Source organism: Paramisgurnus dabryanus, chromosome 2 (genome assembly GCF_030506205.2).
Source record: "Paramisgurnus dabryanus chromosome 2, PD_genome_1.1, whole genome shotgun sequence".
Classification (NCBI taxonomy): domain Eukaryota; kingdom Metazoa; phylum Chordata; class Actinopteri; order Cypriniformes; family Cobitidae; genus Paramisgurnus; species Paramisgurnus dabryanus.
In genome coordinates this window covers 23195182-23217126 of record NC_133338.1, presented here as the reverse complement: position 1 = coordinate 23217126, position 21945 = coordinate 23195182, and the positions used below count along the sequence as shown (strand labels likewise).

At 38.1% G+C, this 21945-nt stretch overlaps 1 protein-coding gene across 3 annotated transcripts in view; it reads right to left on the bottom strand.

The window, feature by feature from the left end:
- The window catches only part of LOC135730757 (diacylglycerol kinase delta), an 89810-nt gene that overhangs the window by 26398 nt on the left and 41467 nt on the right, over window positions 1-21945 (bottom strand). For 2 of the 3 annotated variants that reach the window (XM_065248666.1, XM_065248668.1), the window contains exons 3-5: window positions 1005-1115; window positions 848-928; window positions 622-726 (exon numbers count right to left, since the gene is read on the bottom strand). In XM_065248666.1, coding sequence (XP_065104738.1) covers window positions 622-726; window positions 848-928; window positions 1005-1115 — 297 coding nt within the window. Of the gene's footprint in view, window positions 1-621; window positions 727-847; window positions 929-1004; window positions 1116-13702; window positions 13973-21945 lie in introns of those variants that run through there. The other variant, XM_065248667.1, reaches the window with a different exon arrangement.

Here is a 21945-nt window from a genome sequence, read left to right as displayed (position 1 = left end):
TATAAGACTGAGATGTTTAGCATGTCTAGCACTTTTTGTATGTTCGTGAATGCGGGTAGACTACCATTATTCAACAAAGACAAGGTAAACATGGTTTTTCATTCTCTGTCCCCTTTAATATTTACAATTTGCGATTGGGGCGGCTCCGACATTCTTCCGATCAGGTTCGAACACTCCTTACACACCTCACCCCAAGGGAAAATCTGATAAGATTTATCAGGACATAGCTAGGATTGTCGAAAGGGGGAAATCGTCCCCAAATCAGCCCGATTATCTTTTGGTGTGTACCCAGCATAAATCTTGTGTCGCATTAGTCAGATTCTCCTCTACAGATGGCCGCCTTTAAGTTGTGGGTGTAGAGTGACATTGCTATCAGACAATAAAAATAGAAAAACACAGACATTTTCTGGTGTTGATTGGTTAGGACAGTCAACAGCCCTTCCTCAAACCTCTCAACATAGCCCGCCTCAAATTACTTTTAACCAATATAAATTATTAAAATAAAATATGACTAAATTCTAATTAGGTGGGCAGGACAGACGTTTGGGTGGGATGAGCCCTTCCCTGCCAATGCCTAGAATTGGCTCTGGGGTCAAAGGTGGTGAGGAATTAAAAACTGACCTCGTAAGTTTCCCATTTCTGCACAGATTTCAAAGCACCGATCCAGTCCTCCATCTCCTTCCGGCTCTCTGCACACAACATCAACTTACGGAACGGAGTGATAACCTGAAAGACAAAAAGGAAAAGGTTTGAGCAAGTAAACGATCGTAATGAATAAATGAATGAAAACCCTGGTGAGATTTTTTAGAAAATGAGCAGTAGCTTTTGAGAAAGTGGCTTTACTTACTGTGAAACTGTTGTTGATGTTCTTGGTGCTGGTCTCTGCCACACTGGCATCTGAGAGGTCGACCTCATCAAATATGAGAGACTGTAAAAAACACAGCATATTTTTGTCACCAAGACACTTTTAAAAAATGCAATCTTACAGTCCTTCGAATTATTACCTTTGAATCTTTGGCATAGTAGAGAGTCCTGCCTCGCAGTTTAAAATACCTCCTCTTCCATCTCTGAAAAGAACTGGTCTGTTTCAGTAGAAGTCCCTCTTTTACACTCTTCTACATAAGAGATACAGAAAGAGACAGAAAGGATTAAACTACCATACGAGACAGTTAATGAAAATAAAACATTGGTTTATATAAATATGTGTTCATGTGTCAGTCTGTGCCAACATATTTGCGCACTGGGGTGCTTTTCATAATGAAACATTTCTTAAAATGGTGAAACCGGCTATTTTTAGAAACTGCTACACAGTCATGTGGATTTACTGGTGTTCATGAAATTGCTTCTTTTGCAGGTGCATGACATTCAAATCTTCTACTGTAGCGTAAAAAGCAATGAACACACAAACAAACTATTGAGGTGCCAATTTGATTATAATTAAAGAAGTATTGGATGCGTTACAAATTTGACATTTAATTAATATGACAGAGACGCGCATCTGTATCTTAAATAAAACAGACAGGAGATCAAGTGATTGACGTTTGGACTTCTCATTACATTTACATGACAATTACATTAAGCAGACGCTTTTATATAGAAATTTAAAAAGCGAGTAAGGAAAGTGTGAAGATTTGTCATTATGTGAATCTTCTTTAAATGTGTAGAAAAAAATAGTAGGCTATAATAATGTATATAATAATAATTTAGATAATGTATAATAATATATAATACAGAAAATATTATAATATAAAATATAATCAAGTAAATTTTATATATCAACATTATTATAAACATTATAATTAGTATTTGATTATAATGTAGTGATTAATGCATATGAGTGGTTTAGGTTTTTTTGAATTTTTGCATACATTTAGAAGACATTTGATAAATTTTTTTTGTTGAATCACGATTTGTTTGTAAAAACATCCGAATGCATATTTCACACACAAATTTGTGCGTACGCATTCTTAGTAAATGAGACCCATTAGCTTATCACTGAGAAATAGTACAATCACTGCAGTTTTATGTGAAACAGAATGTCCGTGACCGCAGGGGAAAAGTTTATCGATACACTGTAACAATTCCTTGCTGAAAGTTTCATTTTTAGGTTTAAACAACTTGAATTGACAAGTAAATTCAACTTTCTTTGACTAGTGAGGTGTTGGTATGAATTATAAAAATAAAGTTCAATTGACTAGTCAAAAAATGTGACTCCCAGTCAACACGTGATGAAATCACACGATGATCACAGTGACATCACACCATTCTCATACTGTGATGATCACAGTGTGAGCTATATGTGGGCTCATTGTGAATTCAGAATTTTGAGTTCATGGTATGAGTGCACAATGAGTGTGCTATGACCTCACATAGTGACATAGTAAGAGCCCACTGTCTGTGTGCAGTGATCTCATATTATGACCTTAATATATGAGCACAAAGTGAGTGCACAGTGTGGTTATACTTTTAGATCACTGTGACCCACACATTGTGACAACATTATGAGGATCCAATAAGCTCACTGAGAGATCAAAATGTTGACTGGGTTATTAATTCAAGTTATTTAAACTTAAACTTTAAGTGCAACAAGGGATTTTTACAGTGTATATGAAAACATCTCATCTAAAACGGGAAATAGATTAGATTTACTGTAACAACTTCATCAAAAACCAGTTTGTTCTCTCTTAATCTTCCCTATTCATTATTTCATTAGTTTCCTCCTACGTCCTTTCTTATACATGTACTTTGTGCATAAGAAAACAAGAATTAGGGTAAAGCTGCTCTGTGTCACCTAGCAGCATTTCAGTCTAAAGTACCTAAAACACCAAAGGAACTTCACTGTGTGAACCTCTTCACACAATTATGTCATCAACTCATCTCTTTCGTCATAAACCTTGACGTTTCAATCTGGATTTAGCCTTCGAGGGCTGAGCGGCTATAAAGGACTTTCAACAAACCATCAAATCCACTTCGCTCTGAAACTGTCTGTACCTTGTGGCAGATAACCAGTACAATCAAATTACAGCTAGAGTCTGTCCAAACATGCAGACTTGCTGACGTGAGATATAGATTTCATAAGCAAATAATGCCAGTGGTTCAGCAATGGGACAGGCTGATGGGACAGGAAACAACAGTGTCTGTGTCTCACGGCTCTGTCAAGCTGGGAGAGAAGTGAAAGCGGTGTTACTAATCATTAAGGGAATCAAAGTGAGTCGTCTCGCTGGGCAATCTGCCGAGAGTCATGACGTACATATGTAGAAAGGACAAACACATGAGGAAATAAAGAAGAGTGAGTGAGAGACAGAGAGAGAGAGAGAGTGATGCAAGATCTGCATAGTGTGAGTCACCTTTTTTCATCCTGCTGAGAAATGCGTGTCAGTTAGCTTAGCTCAGTGGTTCACAAACTATCCGCTGTGTGCCCCTCACAGTGCATCCCTTCGCGCCCCCCCCCCCAAAGGAAATTAATGTCATAAAACAATCTCAAACTTAGGATTTGAATTAAAGAGAACATATGAAATGATACAAAGCAGTGCTTTTGGTTAGTAGCCTTATTTTTCTGAGGTTTAATTTCACAATGTATTATAATTTACATTATTTATCAGTGAAATGTATTTTATAAAATGGAGTAATACTCTGGCCCCCCTTGCACCATCTCGTGCCCCCAGTGGGGGCCCGCTCGCAAATTTGAGAACCACTGGTTTAGCTACAGTTTGGGTACAAAACTGTCCCAAAAGTAAATTACCTCTAAAATAAGGGCATGTTTACATCTCAACAATGTACTAAAAATGGAAAAGTTAATCCTTTGTGTTTTCACATACACTTTCACATACAATGTTGATTACAAAACTTGCAAGATGTAACTCATCAAAAGTTTGCTAAACAGGCTAAATAAAACAATTATAAAAAGTTTTTTGTTTTCCCTTAACAACAATGTTGTATAAGCAGCACCTTAAGCTTTCCTTAGGGATATCACAAGTTGAAAAAGCTAGTCAAACAGTTAAGACAGCTCAAACATGCATGTTAGTCTTGTACTAGACTTACACCCTGTGAAACCACCTTATACATAAAAGGTTTTGGGTTCAGTTAGGTCTGTCATTATAATTATTAAAACAACAATGGATGTCAATCCACATGTAAAGTCATGACATAATGGCCACCTGAAAAGTCCAAGCCAATTTTGTTTCTAAGTAGACCTTAAATTAGAAAAATTCGTTTGTCATTTTGACCTGGAAATGGCGGGTTTGTCATGTTACGTCAAGCTTAATAAGCGGATGGTATGTTCTCATTCAGAAAGGGTAAACATGTGTATACATGATGGTAAAGGGCTTGCATTTGAAATCTCAAAGGCAGAAAAACCTGAAATCATTTATACTGTGAGAATAAGCCAACAGTCCATTGAATAAAACAGCTAAGAAACTAAATGTTTTATTAATTAAAATCTAAACATGTTTTTCTAATAAAGAAGTAATATATAGAGATACACTGTTTTTGCATAAAATATGTATATGTGTGTTTATGTGTGTAATTATTATGTATATTTTAACACACACATACATATATACATTTCTGAATGTTTAATTTATATATAATATAGAATATATAAAAATCTAAATAAATATATATACACATGTAAATGTTTCTTAAATACATACATGAATGTATGTGTATTTATATATACATATTAATTACACACAGCACACCCTAATATATTATGCAAAGACATTTTTTTTGCGGGAGACTATTTATGCTGCGCCGTTTGTAATTTGCCCTCTGTCTGTGTGTGTGCACGCGTTTAAGGGGACTCAGTAGTGCACACACGGAGAGAGATGCACTCTTTGCATATTTAGTCTTAAAGAGACAGTAAGCTCAATTGACCTACAGTACTTAAGTCTGTCTCATTAATGTTAATCAAACAACCTAAGACAAAGAGAAAATCACTACTTAAGCTTTAAAAATAATACTTAATTTATAATATAATAATTTAATGAATACAATAAATGCAGTGTTATTATTCAATTGATTTCTGTACCTAATGATTAGACCTTACATAATGTGCAACTTTGTTCTTTTTTATAAATGTTTGTAATTTCTTGATTTGTTATTAGATTTTTCCCATACTTTTGTTTTTGCTGATCCAAAAAATTATCCGATCCATGCGTCAAAAACCGTAATGTGATCCGAACCGTGAGTTTTGTGATCCGTTGCACCCCTAGTCTGCGCAAGCGGACAGCCAAGGTTGCCAGCTTAGCATATCAAAACCATCCCAATGAACATTCAAAACAAGCCCAAAAGCATCCCAATCACTATTCACAGCCCACATACCAATAACCAAAGAAAAAATCCTTATATATTTAACCCGCATGAAAAAAACAACCCGTGGAGACAATTTAAACAGTATCCCAAATCTAAACAAAAAAAGCAGAGGACTTGGCAACATCACCCAGCATCTCTTATCGAGTTCACGTTTTATCTGTGGATAAATGTACAAACAAAGCTGAGTTGGAGAAAGTTGTTTTTAAGAAGTTTGCAGTTACGCAATGAAAACACACTTTTTAAAAGGCACAACACTATTTTATTGCTTTATGTAGCCTAATGTCATGAAAGTACACATGATGAACGCTGCAGAATGTACAGCGGTGACCCCATTACCTTATAATAATGTGTGTTGCCATTGCCTTGCTATTGCATGTTTCTGTGATGAGAATTATTCCATACGTAAATATGAGGTAAATATAAGATGCGCATGTGAACAAGGTATTTTTTGCATTCGATTGAGAAAATACTACGATTCACGCGTTTACAAGCGTACTTTTCTCCTGCTGATCGGATCACAGATGGGACTACACCAACCCTTTCAATTTGATTGAAATTTGCATCCGATCGACCACAATCGAATTGTTTACAAACTGAATATTTTATTGCATATAAACATAGCTAATGAGTTGTTATAACTTATAAAATACGACTGAATTATGTCAACTTTATTTTATAAATTGTAACGACTCATCTCTTGTCAAGACAGATAATAGTAAGTTGAAATCAATTGTAAATCTAAGTTGATTAAACAAAAAAAAATTAAAGGCAGCAAAGATTTTATTTACAGTGCATGTGTACAGTATGTTTACGCTGGAGTGTAAATGTCTGGATGGTCCATGATGTTGCTCTGTACTAAGACAGATGTAAGATCTAGACATCAACCGCTAGCATCACTTCAGAGCGGAGCTTCTTCCACATTTATAAAACATGAGAATTTTCTTGCAATCGTTTCACTTTTATCCATCATCCACGACAACCTAATACACACACAGGGCACCTCGTCCAGACTAAGTTATATCACACCTACCACATATTGGTGAAGAAATCTCATAGACCTCCATTGTTTTAATACCAGGCTATTAACTACGCTCTTAAACAAATGAAAATAATTCGATTGAAAGTAAAACATGGTTTGGCTAATAGATGAGCACTATTGAGGAACACCTAAAATGTCTTCAGAGGTACAGTATAGCCAAACCTACACACACACACACACACACACAGTGATGTCAGATGATGACTCAGGCAGAGCTCTAAGGACAGACATCCTAACACAATGATTGCTATTTTTGTTTAATCTCTTCCTCTTCTAATCTTCCTCTCTCTCAGCGTCTGCAGTATATTCTCTCTGTGGCTCTCTCCTTCATGCGTCATCTCAGTACTCATACTGTCATTTCTTTCTCTCTGTTTCATCCTCATTATTTTATTCTGTTCCCTCATTCTTTAAAGAGCATAATATTTGCAGCGCCCTCCATAGACCTTAAACCACATATCCCATGTTCAGATTAGTTATGGTTATTATGTTGGTAACATCGTTAGCATTGACAAAAAATCATTCAACTCTGTCTAATTATAATTCTTCATTTTAAACTGGTACAAAGTTTAAAAATGCTCTCAATAATATTTAAATCATTTTTATTTTACAAAATAATATAAAATTGCACTGTAATATTGTTAAGAGATTGAAATGAGTCTACTACTGACATTAATATACTGTCTTCTGACCCCTGAGTTACTGTTACTGTAATGTGGATGTGAGTGGCTGATTTAGTCAAAGCAGCAGAGCTATTAGAACAATCATGTGTCATTACACTGATAATGAGACTGAATAACTCATCTCCAACGCAGCTCAGTAAATGTGCGGTTTATGATATAATGAGAGAGATGTACAACAATCATGTCACCAAACACAAAAAGGAAGCATGAGACAAAGTGAAAAGGAAGTAGCATGGCACTTAAAAAGCCCCAAGCAATCAAAGCATTACACTTCTGCCACAAAGCTGCTCTGGGAGCAAATCCTAGGGTTGTAAATGGACATGTAAACCATCTCTGGATATTTTTTGCACTTTATACAGCCACACACCTTCTATGTAGAGATCACAATTTAACATATTATTTCAATGCTTTCTCTTTCTTTTAATGCTTACACAGTGTGTTCATCACTATATCTCGGTCTCTCATGACAGTTTTTGGACAAACACCCTTGGCATCAGTCGACGCGCTCCACTGATACTCATTTAAAGTGACACTTTGTAGTTTTTCAACCTATATATAATATATTTTCAAGACCCTTGTGATGGTACATCGACTTAAAATAGGTTGAATGAAATGTTCACCATAGCCTGACGGGGTCTGTATCACTTTTACTCGTACTTTTAAACTTGGGGTTTCGGGCAGTAACCCGAGCACAAAACAAAAAACTACAAAAATCTGCTTTACAGCATACGTAATTTTCTTCACTTCCTCAAATTCGGAACGTGAGAGCGCAAATATTTATTTTCCTGATGTTTTTGTCATTGCCGAAGCAGCAACTAAGAAAAAAAACCCAAGGTTTTGTCGGAGGAGACCTGAAAGAGAAAAAGGGAAGAGTGACAGAATAAAAAGACGGACGAGGATCAATTATATTGGGCCAGCGTTCGCTAGCTGGTGTGAACTAAAGAAGGAGGAGGGGTTTCTGACCAATGCTGACTTGGCCGTCATGCTTTTGTACTAGTAAGTAATGTTATATTGCTTCATATATAAGTCCTGTCTGGACCCTGAAAACTATTTTTTATGTGAATTTTACTGGAGGCTACTTGGAGAGTTTAGAGAGAGACTTATATCACGTGACATTGTGGCGCCTTGGTGGACCTACGACACGGGCGATCTGGGTTCGATTCCCCTTTACGGCAATATTTTTTAAATATAAACTTTAACCAAGCGACCACCGTTGCAACTGGTTTGTAAACGTGAGCTACGCGTTTTTTTGGCGTTTGATGAAAATAAAACCCATGTAATGATATTATATGGCTGGAAGGCACACTTTGTAACCTAAAGAGTTGTCTTCTTTTCCTTTGCGACAGTGCTGCGGTGCTTGTGGCCTCTAGAGGTGCTAGACGTGAAAAATACAGGTCTAGCACCCCCTAGTGGCCAAAAAGTACCATGGTGTGTCTTTAAGTGAGACAGGGGTAGCTGCAGCTTGGAGCAATGGGCGTGGCAAGAGGTAGGGGCGTGGCAAGAGGTAGGGGCGTGGTAAGAGGTTTCTCATTGGTCAAAGGAGCTTCCTCCGGGCAACTGCGTTGGCCAATCAGCCGTAACCATAGTTATACGTCATTTCCTTTAGCTAAAATGAAATCGTAATTTTCTTTTGAAGGAAAGAAGAAGATGGATATAATACATGTGCGATATAATTTGATGGTCTCTTTGCTTAACGTCTTTTCTGCTTCGGGGATTATTTAATTGTTGTTGACAGATACATGTTACAGTGAGAAAAATTAATGACTGCATTTGCATCGAAGACATCCGAGTCAGTGATTTATGTCGATGTCCGTTCTGTGCTCTCAGTGTTGTTAGACCTTGTGATACAAAGCCATTTGCAAAGCCACAGATTTTGCGCGGTTCGCCATGAAGGGGGTCACTATGCGTTCTACTTAGATAGAGAGTTTGATGGCTTCTGTTCCAAGGAATGAGTTTTGAACACAAGAACACAAGCCTTTGATGACAACTTCAATTGACGTTTCAAAAAAATTATTGTAAAAATGACTGAATAAATGTTTTTTGGATAAAATGGTGTTTGTTTTGCTTAATTGATTAATGTCACTTAAAAGAAGTTTATTAAACCGTTTTTACTTCATTTAATAATTATATGGTGAGTGTTTTATCAAACACGTACATGCCTTTGTACAGCCAAAACATTTGCTGTACCATTTTTATAAAAATAACATTACTTTTAGATACATTTTTATCTTTAAAATAATAATTAGTTTTTTACTGATTTTTTTATTTTATTATTTAGTTCAAATACAGACATTTCAAGTATAATGCAATAAAAACGATGAAAACAAAGCATTATAATTTTACAGCTCAAAATGTGTAAATCGGAGAATAACAAGTATAAAATGAAAAATACAAACCAATACAAAAATAAAAGTTTTTGAATCAAAGTAGTTATAGATATTTTCAAAAACGTTTTGTTTTGTGATCTCATGTTTGAAAGGGTTTCAAAGTATACTGCGGGGTCTTATAAAAGGTAATATAGGAGGGTTTCTTTTATTTGTGTATTATGCATATAAAACGTCGACAAAATAATTTAATTATATATTTTTTTCCAGAAAAATATGGGTTTTGGAAACAAAGTAAAATGTCATGAGGTTCTAAATTCTAATACTGGGAATTTCTATTGTAGGAATACCTATTTTGAAGTCAGTCCAAAATGAAATAGAAAAAGGGCAATACAAAAATAAATGTTTAATATCTTTAAGTGATGTTTTACAAAAAGGGCATTTATCACAAACATTATGAATGTTTTTAATGATTGATCCTGAAAAAGTTGCGGTGGTGATGACGTCATGTAACCCGCGTCATACAGAAGGTGTCGAAGGTAATGTACTTTTGAATGAATTCTCAATATCATTATTGTTATTTTTACAGTGAAAGAAATGTATTTTGTATAGTGTTATATATGCAGCTAAATATTGTGCTATATGAAGAGTTGCCATTAGGGGGCAACAGTGTTCTATATTAGAGTGAGTTCTGTACTGAATAAAGCAGTAAAAGAAGTAAGTGAATCAGCAAACAGCGTGTGAGTGTTGCTCTGTGTGTTACGATAAAATTGTTTATATACATACATCAGCAAGCAACATAATATATAGTGATTAAGTTTAGGGCTCGCTTTTATGCGGATCAGGAAGCTTTTCGCGTCCAACTGAAAAGACCTTACGGCACGCCCCATTCCTCGTGGCACGCCCCATTTCTTTCCGACCTCTTGCCACGCCCATTGCTCCAGCCTGCAGCTACCTCTACTTGCTTTAAGTTGCAAAAATGCCATAAATGTGGACGTTCGTCGCGAGTGTGGCGATTATTCTCCGTCACCCGGGAAACAAAGCTCTGACGTTCGTACGAGGAAGAGAATCAGTTGTGTTCACGTGGCTAATAATGAGCAGTTATCATGATCAGCTAAACTTTGCATTCTCAAAAATATAAAAGTTCCTGGTATAGACTCTCTAAAAGACGTCCAAGAGTTTTGCTCGAGGCAGTTAGTGGAGTCAAAAAGATCGCAGCTGGTGTTTGGTTCTCCCGAATTGCTTGTAGGTGTTAAAAAGTGGAGAGATATGCTTCAAACAGATGTTTACCGGGAGCGTCTCATTGGAGTGGCTGTTGATAAAGTCCACACCGTTGTTCAATGGTGAGTAATGGTGTTAATTTAGATGCGGTTTGGTTGCGGCTGGTTATTTCAAATGACAGACTTGTTGCCAACCGGTTCGAAACAAACTGTGATTGGTTATTTGACATGTCCCTCAAACGTCCCTCGTGGGCGAGCATTGGCCAAAAAAAGCAGCGAAAAACACCAGACCTTCAGTATTGAAGGTCTGGCTACGCGAGACTAACCAGACCCAAACCGTGGGGTACCATGCAATGGAAAAGCGCCATTATGCACCTTTAACATTGACCGAATAGACTGGTCTGTCAGAACGGTCTATAATTCCTGTCAGTCACACAGATGTTTATACATACAATCAGTCACGGTATGTCAGACATCTGAAACCACATGTGTCATATGACCAGACAGCAGCGGTCACCATTTACACAAATGTATTGTTCCTCCGGACAGAACTATGTACCAATTCATCTCTTGAAAAACATAGATTACGACTGGCTGAAAAACATACATTGATGGCCTAATTTTGAGCAATCACCCTTATCTTTTGGTTGTCATGTAAACACCAATGAGCTGTCTGCAAACACAGCTGTCATTCAAACAATCCGTATTCCAAGGGTGTGTCCAAATATTGTGTGAAAGTAACACCATTTATAGAGCAAATAATTATTACCCTTGCTACCCGGAAACATAGGTTATATTTTCCGTAACAAACTCGTTCTCTCTTTTGTTTAACAAAGTCTGGTAAACACAAATCGTAACATCTCAAAACAAGGCTGTATAACATGTTTCTTTCAATCCAGTGATTCTCAAAAGAGTGGCCGGAGCCCACTACTAGGGAAACCCCAGCGTAACTTCCGGAAAAATACATTTGGACAGTGACCGTTTACAGTGTTTTCGTTTACAGTACATAAGTATTGTTAGTACTATGTTTGCAGATTACTCACAACCCCTTATTTACAGTGTTGTCAATGGGCAACTTGCATTGAGGCTGTTTACTGGACAAATAATCTGCACTTCATCTTTTTTTCATTTCAATGCACATGCATGCTCTTCATAAATCTGTAATAACAGTGATTATGTGTTTATATGTAAAACATTTTCTCTTTATCACAGCATTTACATTAATATGATGTTTTTTCAAATGCCTTGGAATAATGTGCATTTACGTGCATGCAAGCATATACAATATGGAGGTCATTGAACTTAAAGACCTTTTATTAATAATTCCCGACAGAACTGTATGTGGCATGTATACAGTATGTGTTCAATGAGACAGCCTGGCTAAGAAGGCACAGTCTGGTTAAAGTTGAGTTAGAGCCAGACCAATTAACCAAATCGCCCACAATCACAGAGTCTTTTTCACAGCTAGTAATTAACCTAATGAACTGATTACAGCCCCTGCAGTACAGTACATGTGAATTTCTGTGTGTGTGTGCCATCTAATTGCACATTATCTCACAGATTGTGAGAATTTAGTACTTCTGAGGTGTTGACTTGAAGAAGCCAAGATTCATTCAGAAACGGTTAAATGTGTGCACTACTGGGAATTACTGCCCAAATGCATATTGCATGTTACTGCGATCATTTTAATAAAAACTTGTAAAGTGATAACAGTAACTATGTGATTCGAAGTACTCAGTATTTTAATATTATCATGCCCACAAAATTGGTTGTAACACCAGGCTGTTAAACCCCAACCCACCTGTTTATTTACTCTCATCTGGTCGTAAATATGTGATTACAGTATAACTTCAAAACATTTTCAATTGATGTAAAATTTAGCGTAAGTGTTCGCTTCCCAGCATGCAACTTGCTGCAGGCGGATGATGGAGACCGACAGCCAGAAAGAAGGGGAGAGAAACACTTTCAAGTCTTAAACAGCATGAAGCTAGTCACCAGAGAATGAGAGACATAAAAGAAAGAGAACTCTTTGAACAGCAAAATGGTAAAGTGATGCCCCCCAATGCCCTAGAGGGCATCTAATACTGCATCTGCCAGCTGTTTCACATATATTAGTGTTTATTGCATGATAAATGAATCTATTTCAATTTGCTACCACATTGAGGGTCTGTTTCAGGCATCGGGATTGAGTGGTGCATTACACCGTTCTGCTCATAAGTTTACATACCCCTAACATAATCTGCAAAATGTTAATATGTCAGAAAAAGTAGCAAATTGAAGTTAAACAGTCGTTGATTGTCCAGATTGATTGTGTTGTGGACTATGCATAAATAATATCTGTTACAGTAAGTGAAATAGCCAGGGAAGTGCTAAACATAAAACAAACTGAAACTTTGAAGCAATGCTATTTATTGCATTGTTACTTTAGTTTCACTTTAATTTAATGATCTGACTTTTCACGTTTTACAGTGTTCATGGGTCTCTCTGTTCTGCGTAAAAACTGAAAAGCACCTAACCGAAAGTCACTGTTACAGTACACTGTTGCTTGTTGTGATAATTTTTTATGGTTTATCAAACTGGCTCACGTACTGTTTTAAATTTTGACTTGTGATGAATTGCAGTTTGCTTAATTTGATAAGTAACATAAAAACATGTTGATATGACTTATTGATCACATTTTACAGTTTACAAAGAAACAATTAAACAGATATGGTTAGAACAGATGGTACTTTTTAATTTTTTATATATGTAGTATACTGTATTCTGTATGCGTTGCATGCAACAATACACATGTGTACAGTTTGTAACTATGAAGACACTTAGCAAAATAGTTTTTCGCAACAGGCTTTTTATTAAGTCTACAGTAATTAGATCGTGCACACACACCCTGCATACCTCATAATATGAGCAAATACATGAACACACAAAGCAAATCATAAATTAGCTGGTGACAGAGAAAAACATAGTGAGAGAAAAGCAGACAAATGAGACAGAAAGTGTTGCTTTTTCTATAGCTTGTCAATGCAAAATAATAAAAAATTGCTCTGAAAGTCAACACACCCTCACACACGCGCAATGCGATCTTAATGTAAACTAGGTGTGACGCAAGCAGAATCCAAGCCTAACCTGTGAGAAGATGCTATAGACTGGCTGCCCCTCTCCTGTTGTTCTCACTGAACTGTTGGACGAGTTTTCCAAAAAGTCTTCTTCACTCAAACAGCCGACATCTCCCTGCCCGGCCCCGTCACAGCCAAGTAAGAACGGAGCAAAGCAGCACACACTGCCTGAGCACAGCCTGGGCATGATGAGTCCCTTTAACCATATACACTACTCATACATGCACACGCTGATACATTCAAAACCTGCAGAAGTGGCAAGTGGTAACACGTGCCGACTTCCTCTGCCGCACCTGAAATGACACGCCTTTTCTGAAACACAACTTCCTCTTACAGGTTACGTGATACTGTAAGTCAGCCCAGCCTATTACACATGGGCCAGCCTTCGGAGAATGATTACTGTACATACACGTGGAGTTTTAAATTTAGACCTAGATAAACAAGTTTGGTGAGCATCAATATTAATAAGCACACAGAAACACAGTAAATCCCAAAAATAGATCGGTCTAAACAGCCAATCCGTATAAAGATGGAATCTAAGCAGCAGAACTGAATAATACAATTAGACCACCAGATAAATGCATTTGGCTGTGCTAGTAAATCATCTTATAGAAGAGAATGGCAGATGTAGATCCTAGATAGCAGTGGAATTAAATGGACAGCAAACAGAGACTTTTGATGAAGTTTTTAATGCTTCTGTAGGTCAACTGGTACAGCATTGTGTAATGGGTTTGATCCCAGGGAACATGCATACTTATATTTGATGTTCTGCATGTATACCCTTGCATGTTTTTTTCTTCTTCTCAGATTTGTTTCCTGAAAAGTTTCTAAATAAATCTTTTATTTGAATCAAACAAAATAGTCGCATAGTTGGCACTTGATTAATCCCTTTAGAAAAGGTTTAAATATGTATCATTCAGGTACAGATATGTATACATTTGGTACCAATATGCACCTCTGAGGTACTAATATGAACTCTTTAGGTGCAAAGGTGTACAGGGCTGGTGGCCCGAGGGCCAAATGCGGCCCTCCAATAATCTTTTCCGGCCCGCCGTTCCTTTTGGTCTGATTTCAACAGTTACCCCAGATCCCAAGATCACTTGATTTGTGTTTTTTATACTGTTTTATTTTATATTGCTTAATTAAATCCTTACTTAAAGGGATATTTCACCCAAAAATTAAGTATGGATGTCAATGGCGCTTCTGATTGGTTCCTCAAAATATCCTCCAATATGAGGGTGTGTAAATGATGACAGATTTTTCATTATTGGGTGAATAATGAGCTATGAAAGCTATTTGTTTATCGTCTGACGTCTGCAGTTCCAAGGCAAAATAACAGACACTGAGATTACTCAGCGATGAAAAGTGTCTTTAATGAGAGGAAACCGTTGAAAAATTAGTAATATCTAGTTAACATCTTGCCTGTGGAACATTGAGCAAATCTAGAAGTGTTAGCTGTCACAGAAACAGGTGGGACGTGGAAGATATGAGCAAGATGCATGAGGCGAGAGGTGGAAAAATATGGAAACACAGACTGAACACACACACACACACACACACACACACACACACACACACACACACACACACACACACACACACACACACACACACACACACACACACACACACACAGACACACACACACACACACACACACACACACACACACACACACACACACACACACACACACACACACACACACACACAGGGAGTGATGCATGATGAAGGGTGGGCTCTGGCGGATGTGTCTACTGGTCTCATCTTCTCTTTTCTGTATTGGACAAGGAGACACAGTAATGAGACACAGCAAACCGACCTGTTCATCTCCCTGACAGCAAACCCAGATATAGAACCCCATTCCATCCGACAACTCACAAACAATTTTCTGATCACACATTACTGTAACTTTAAACCTTCTTCAAACATTGATTTGATGGCCTAACTACTGTACAGCACAGAAAGGAAGACACAGTATCATTTCACAATAATGTCCTATGAGTATTTCTTTAGAGACAAATGAAACGATGTAGGGGCGACAGAAAAACTTAATTTTAAAAGATAATGTTATAGACTGAGATATATTTATGCTGTGGTCAATAACTCACAAGTGTGGTCTATCAATATCAGCTGGAATTTAAAAAAATTTAAAACGACTTCTGTATAATTTCACTTTGAACATAGGGAGCGCATTGTTACTTTTGACCCTGACAGCAGGGACGGAAGTAACACACAGGTGGGTCAAAAGTAAAACAAGATTTACACAAGGTTCGCAACACAACTACCGCTTTACCATCACAACGCATGCAAAATTAAATAAATCAATTAAAAGCAACTATGTAACACGAACCAATACGACAACACACATGACATTAAATAAACCAATCAAAATCCTTCGGAGACCTGTTGCAGCCCACTTGCGCCTAAACTCCCACCCACTTGAGGCTGACCCGTTCATTTGCAGCTGGCACCGACCTCCATTTATACCCATCTCCCAAGATGGGCTAAACAAGTGCTTTTGTGGGTTCTTTGTGAGAAGAACACTAGGGGGCGGTAGCTGAAGGAGATTGGGCAGTACTGCAGTTATTTGTACCTGTCAGTTGCTGACTCTGTGGGCTGATCACACATACAGAGACACACACATATGTAACATTCACACTAATTCCACACACGAAACACACACATTATGATGGCATGCAGGGTTGTCATAGCAACTGTCCAAGTTCACTGGCCCCCACGTTGGCAGAGAAACCGATGATCTGAAGGGCCACCAGGCCACACATGCACACACGCACTGCACATCAACACAAATTCCCACTCCATCAAGCTGTGATGAAGGCGAACTGCTGCTGGAGAGGAAATAAACTGCTTTATCACTTCCGATGAGAGATCTAAACAAACGCAGAGGGTTGGCACCATCACACGACATATGGGGCTGAGCCAGCTAATCCAGCGTGTATAGAGAGAGCTTGTCGGCAAAGTTAAACCGAATGAACCCTGGGAGTCAGGCTGAGTGTCGGCAACATTAACCTCTCTAGAAGAAATTCTTACTATTTACACTCACTAAGCATGGCTGGGTAAAGGCACAGATTATATTTGTGTGCCATTATGGTGAAAATTGGGAGAGAAAGTTTCTTGGGAAAATAATGAACACATGTGCGGTACACACACACACACACACACACACACACACACCGCTGCTAAGGGAAATCGTTGTAATCTAATCGCTGAGTTACTGGTGATTGCTTCCAGCATACGCCAAAAATCTGAAGCTGATTTTACATAATCCTTTGTGTGAGACAGAAAGAGATGAGAGTGAAAGCAAGCGCAAGAGACTAAGAGAATATCTTGAAATCTTTATCTGTGGGTATTTGTGCGATGTGGCGTGAAGACCGATTTCATTATGTTCCCTGTCCTTCTCTACATTTCTTGTTGTTTCTTCCTGTCCATTGAGAAAATAAAATGCATGAACTGATACAGTGAAGCGTTAAGAAAGATATCTGGAAATCAAGATATCAAATGGGACCCTGTACTTTGCAAAAGGTCTACAGAAAGAGTTCCCACATGGCTGATGACATTGGACATTTTAGAAAATCATTTAAAAAAGGCACCTGCAACTGCCATAAACGCTTAACTTAGCACCCTCTTCCATACGTTATATCATTACAAAGCTCGCTAGTACGGTTTAATCTGCTACTTATGTTGTCCACCAATTTTTCTATGTTTTCTCCTGCATTTATTAATGTAAAGCTACTTTGAAACAATTAAACAATTGTGAAAAGCGCTGTATAAATAAAAGTTTATTGAATTGAAATGAATTGCATTTTGACGCAATGCGTATGCGTCTTACGTGTGTGTACACGTACGAGTCAAATAAACTATACTTTGTAGTGATTGACCGATATATCGGCAGGCCGATATTTTAAGCCGATTTTTGCAAGTTTTATGTGTATCCGCATCGGCCGATAAGTGGCTGCTGTGTTTGCCGATTTTTTCCAGCATTATTTACAAACAGAGTGCTGAAAGTCGCAAGCGATTGCGGGTCATGCGACTAAAAACAACCAACCTTTCCATGACAACATCGAAAACTCGGCCTAACAGCTGATCATAGCTGGACAAAGCGGGTTTTTACTTCTCATCTCTATATTTGTAGTAGTAAAGTGCTAGAAATCAATAACCTTTGCTGATAGTTCCTCGTTATTGTGGAGAGTGCAGTTCATGGTTCCATAGCGCCCTCACCTGTTTTTACTATTTGTTAAATATAGTTTTTTTTTAAGTTCAATACATTTTACTTTTTTAAATTGAGACTTACTTGTAACATTTGGCATCATCGTGTCATTTTTATGATGTAAATTGAGTGAGCAAAAGCAGTATCGGCTCCAAATGAAGAGTTTGGTTCCAAAACGCGATAAACGCCATTTTTGAAAAAAATGAGTTACTGCCAAAATCAGTATTATATCAGGTCAGTAGTTAAAAGTAAATTTTTAATTTTACGCAAAATCCAATATCCGCCAGGTTATTCTGTCATCTTTTCTCCCTTTTTTCGCAAAATGCGATAAACCCCACTCCTCCTTTTTTACATACGTAACGCAATAAATCCACTCCACATATTACAGCGCACCATTCCCTCCACGCACTGTAAACAAACAATGGCGGCGCGCTGAGTACACGGAGTCCTTGTTTTTCTCATCTACTCTGTACTTCATGATCAACAAACAAAACAAAATAATACTTTAATTGCATTGATAAACCTGTGATGTTTTTCTGTGACGGGAAAGAAACGTAAGCCATCAACATCTAATAATTTACGCGAGAGGCACTCGGGAGACTGGTGCTTTCCCGACAGCATCATGCTAACACATTGACCCCAGGGGATCTTATGAAAAACTTTCCATTATTTTACTCAAAGTCAACGAAAATCGAGCAGGACCAAAACATTTTACAGCTGATCGCTGTGAAAAATGCTAGGCGACGACGTCAAGTATAACCGCGCAGCAATGACAGTGTTCCTAATATAACAAAGTAAGTGTTTTGATTAATGCCATTAATGTTTATTTTTTTAATCAGTGTGTACAACTGTTCAACTAAATGAATATAACATGGCAAAGATGAATGCACATTTGATTGAATAGATTTCTAGCATTTTGAAAAAAAACTGTCATGGATTTATTGCATTTTGTGGAAAAAAGAATTTGTTTTTATAATAAATCTTTGAAAATCAAGTTATGGATTTGAATTTTTTATGTTTTTATAACCTTAAGATGCTTTGTGAAAGTTTGTAACAGAAAATAGTGGTTTTTATCTCGTCACTTTCTTTGTACAGAAAACACGTTTTTACCGGAATTTGTCAAAATCGATTTATTGCGTTTTGGAACCAAACTCTTCAAATATTGGCTCAAGAAAATCGGCAGCCTGTATCGGTCATCAGCTAAGGCTTATTAAACAAAAATCGGCATCGGCACTAAAAAAAAATCCATATCGGTCGATCCCTTATACTTTGCAAGCCTGTGTGTTCGACCGTCCGCGTACCTTCGCATACACACAAAAAACAGACTATACTCCAGGCTTTAGAATTAATTGAGCCATTTTCTATTGGATGCTCCACATAATGGAGGCACAAACACTCAAACACACAAACTGTGAAAAAAGACTGAAAGGAGAGAAGGAAAGGCTCAAAAGTCTCACACAGAGGTGACATCACATGCAGAGCGAACACCTGCAGCTCCTTTCATAAGCGCTGGCGCGAACAAAGGTTTTTAGATTGAAAACCTGTCACCGCTGCTCCTTCACGAGGCACACAAACAGGCAACCGCGGCCTCAGTCACGACATCGTCCTCAACCCTGAGCTCGCTGCCGGATGTGCCGTCGCCACGGGAACAATCCCTAGCTATTCCTGCGGCAACTGGGTAAGTGCCGTTCAATTGAAGAGTCTATTGTCCCTCCTTACACTCCTCCACAGCATCACAGACCTGACATAAGCGCCTGTAAACATCTTTATACTACAATATGTTATATTTGTAAAAACTTCAAGCTATCATGCATTTGTGAAATTAGAATCGTCAACTGGTTCAATTTGATACGCTGTCCTCACTTACTTTCATTCAATTCAAAGGACTCTCTCTCTCAGTATACTCTGGCAAAGTTTAGAGGAGCAACCTTCCGATCTCTGATGAAGCCAATACGGAAGTGACTTAAACTGTAATTAATCGACTGGACGCTAGAGGCAGGCTCCAAAAGGGAGTCAATTCCCATAGACCACCATGTTAAAATGGCCAACTTTACAGTAGAAAATAATATATTTACAGCTTGGTATAAAAAGTGTTTTTGGTCTGTATAGCAAATTTTGCCCTTCATGACAACTGTGAGGGAGTGCATTTTTTTTAACTCATCCGTTTAAATTATATTAAGCTTTAAAGTTCAACATAATTAAGGGCGTGGCCACTTGAGTGACGGTTGAACAGCCACTGCCGTCACTAGAGTCGAGCAAGCAAACCAGCCAACCAGCTTCACCCATGTCCCGCCTCTTTACCCATTTTTGGTTTTCCACGAGTGATTCGCTGTGACGCGCAACCAAGTGGGCGACGGCAGTCAACGCCTACTTTAAGCATCAAAAATGATCTTCACAAACCAATGGGTGATGTCACGGACACCACGTCCATATTTTTTTACAGTCTATAGTTTAGACTCAAAGGCACCTGCTTGACTAGTCTCACACAGCCTGACAGCAGAATATCTTGACTTCACAGCTGCTTTCACTGGCCAAGGACTACCCAAGAGACCGTCTGACAGACATGTAAAGTTACCAGTAACAGTTATTTTGTTCAGCGCCCAATAAAGCAGTGTTTCCCAACCAGACGGCGGGGGCCCACAGGGTCTCAGCTGATATCCAAGGGGGCCTCAAGATGATTAAATGATTAAAAATTGGACAAAATAAGCAAGTTTCTTATTTTTTTGGCAATTTTAGTAGCAAATATACATCTGTCCAGTCATTCCAAGCTCTAGTTAATTAAATTTTTTTTCAAATATTTTTGTGAGCAACGAGGGGACCTTGAAGTGAAAAAGGTTGGGAACCACTGCTGTAAAAGAAGCATGAAAATGTGAAGTTGGCGCCCTACATCTCCCAGAAATCCTGTAGAATTAAATCAATCAGAAGATGACCTGGAAACTCCTGGAGTGTTTCCAGTTTTGTGTGCCTTATGCATCAGACCAGTCTGTGCGTAACTGTGACGTCTGAGGCTGAGAATACAGCTTGACTAGCACATGCAACCCAGAAAAGACGTAACCTGGATGCTTTCATTTTCATGAAACGAGAACACTAAAAAATATGGTGCTACAAAAGGTTCTTTGAGAGATCGCAAGGGGACCAGTGCCCGGTTGCATGAAACTCCTTAAGTGAGGGAAAAAAATCCCTGAGGTAAGGGATTTATTTAAGAGCAATGCAACAAAGGTCTTAACTGTCACCCTTACCTAAGTGTTTACTAAGTATTTTACGGTAGTCTCTGCCAAAACACGGCAGAGGAGAAGCAGTTGCCATAGTTACGAAATCTCAATGCGTAAACAAATCAATAAACGCAGCTCAACCGACAGCGGATTTGTGTACAATGAAACATCGCAAATAACAGACTGTTAAGTGGCGCATGTATAAAACATCAAAGTAATTCAAACTTGAAGCTCAAACTTTAAATTGCCAGACGATCAAACCGCTATTGACCTAATAAATGCGCATCACTTTTCTCTAGGGATTATTTCGATCGTTAGAAATGCGCGTTGGTACTTTATTTTCTTAAATAACCATAAAATCAGCAATCGCGTGTGACGTTAAGGGACCTGTTATAGTCCCTTAAGTTTTAAAGGGAAAATGGGACTTAAGGACTTTGTTGCAATGCATAGCTTAAATGCTAAGGTAATACCTAAGCATTTAAGGGATTTTTTAGCTTAAGGACTTTCATGCAACCGGGCACTGAGCCCTAAAGGGGATCGCACACCGGCCGCGCCGCTCAGCGCCGTTCTAAATCAACTAAACACATTGTTTTCTATGAGTATACGCACACCGGCGCTGCCAGGTGGCGCCTGTCCTTGTCTGTGACTCAGGAAGTTGCTCAAATCCCTTTCGCGCCACACAGCGCCACTCACATAGTTTAACATTAAATAACATCATATTTGTCCCAAATCATTGACGATTAACATTGGCTGCTAACGTATATGTTGCATTTTGAAGTAGACGCTATCTGACGAAGCTCGCGCTATTTA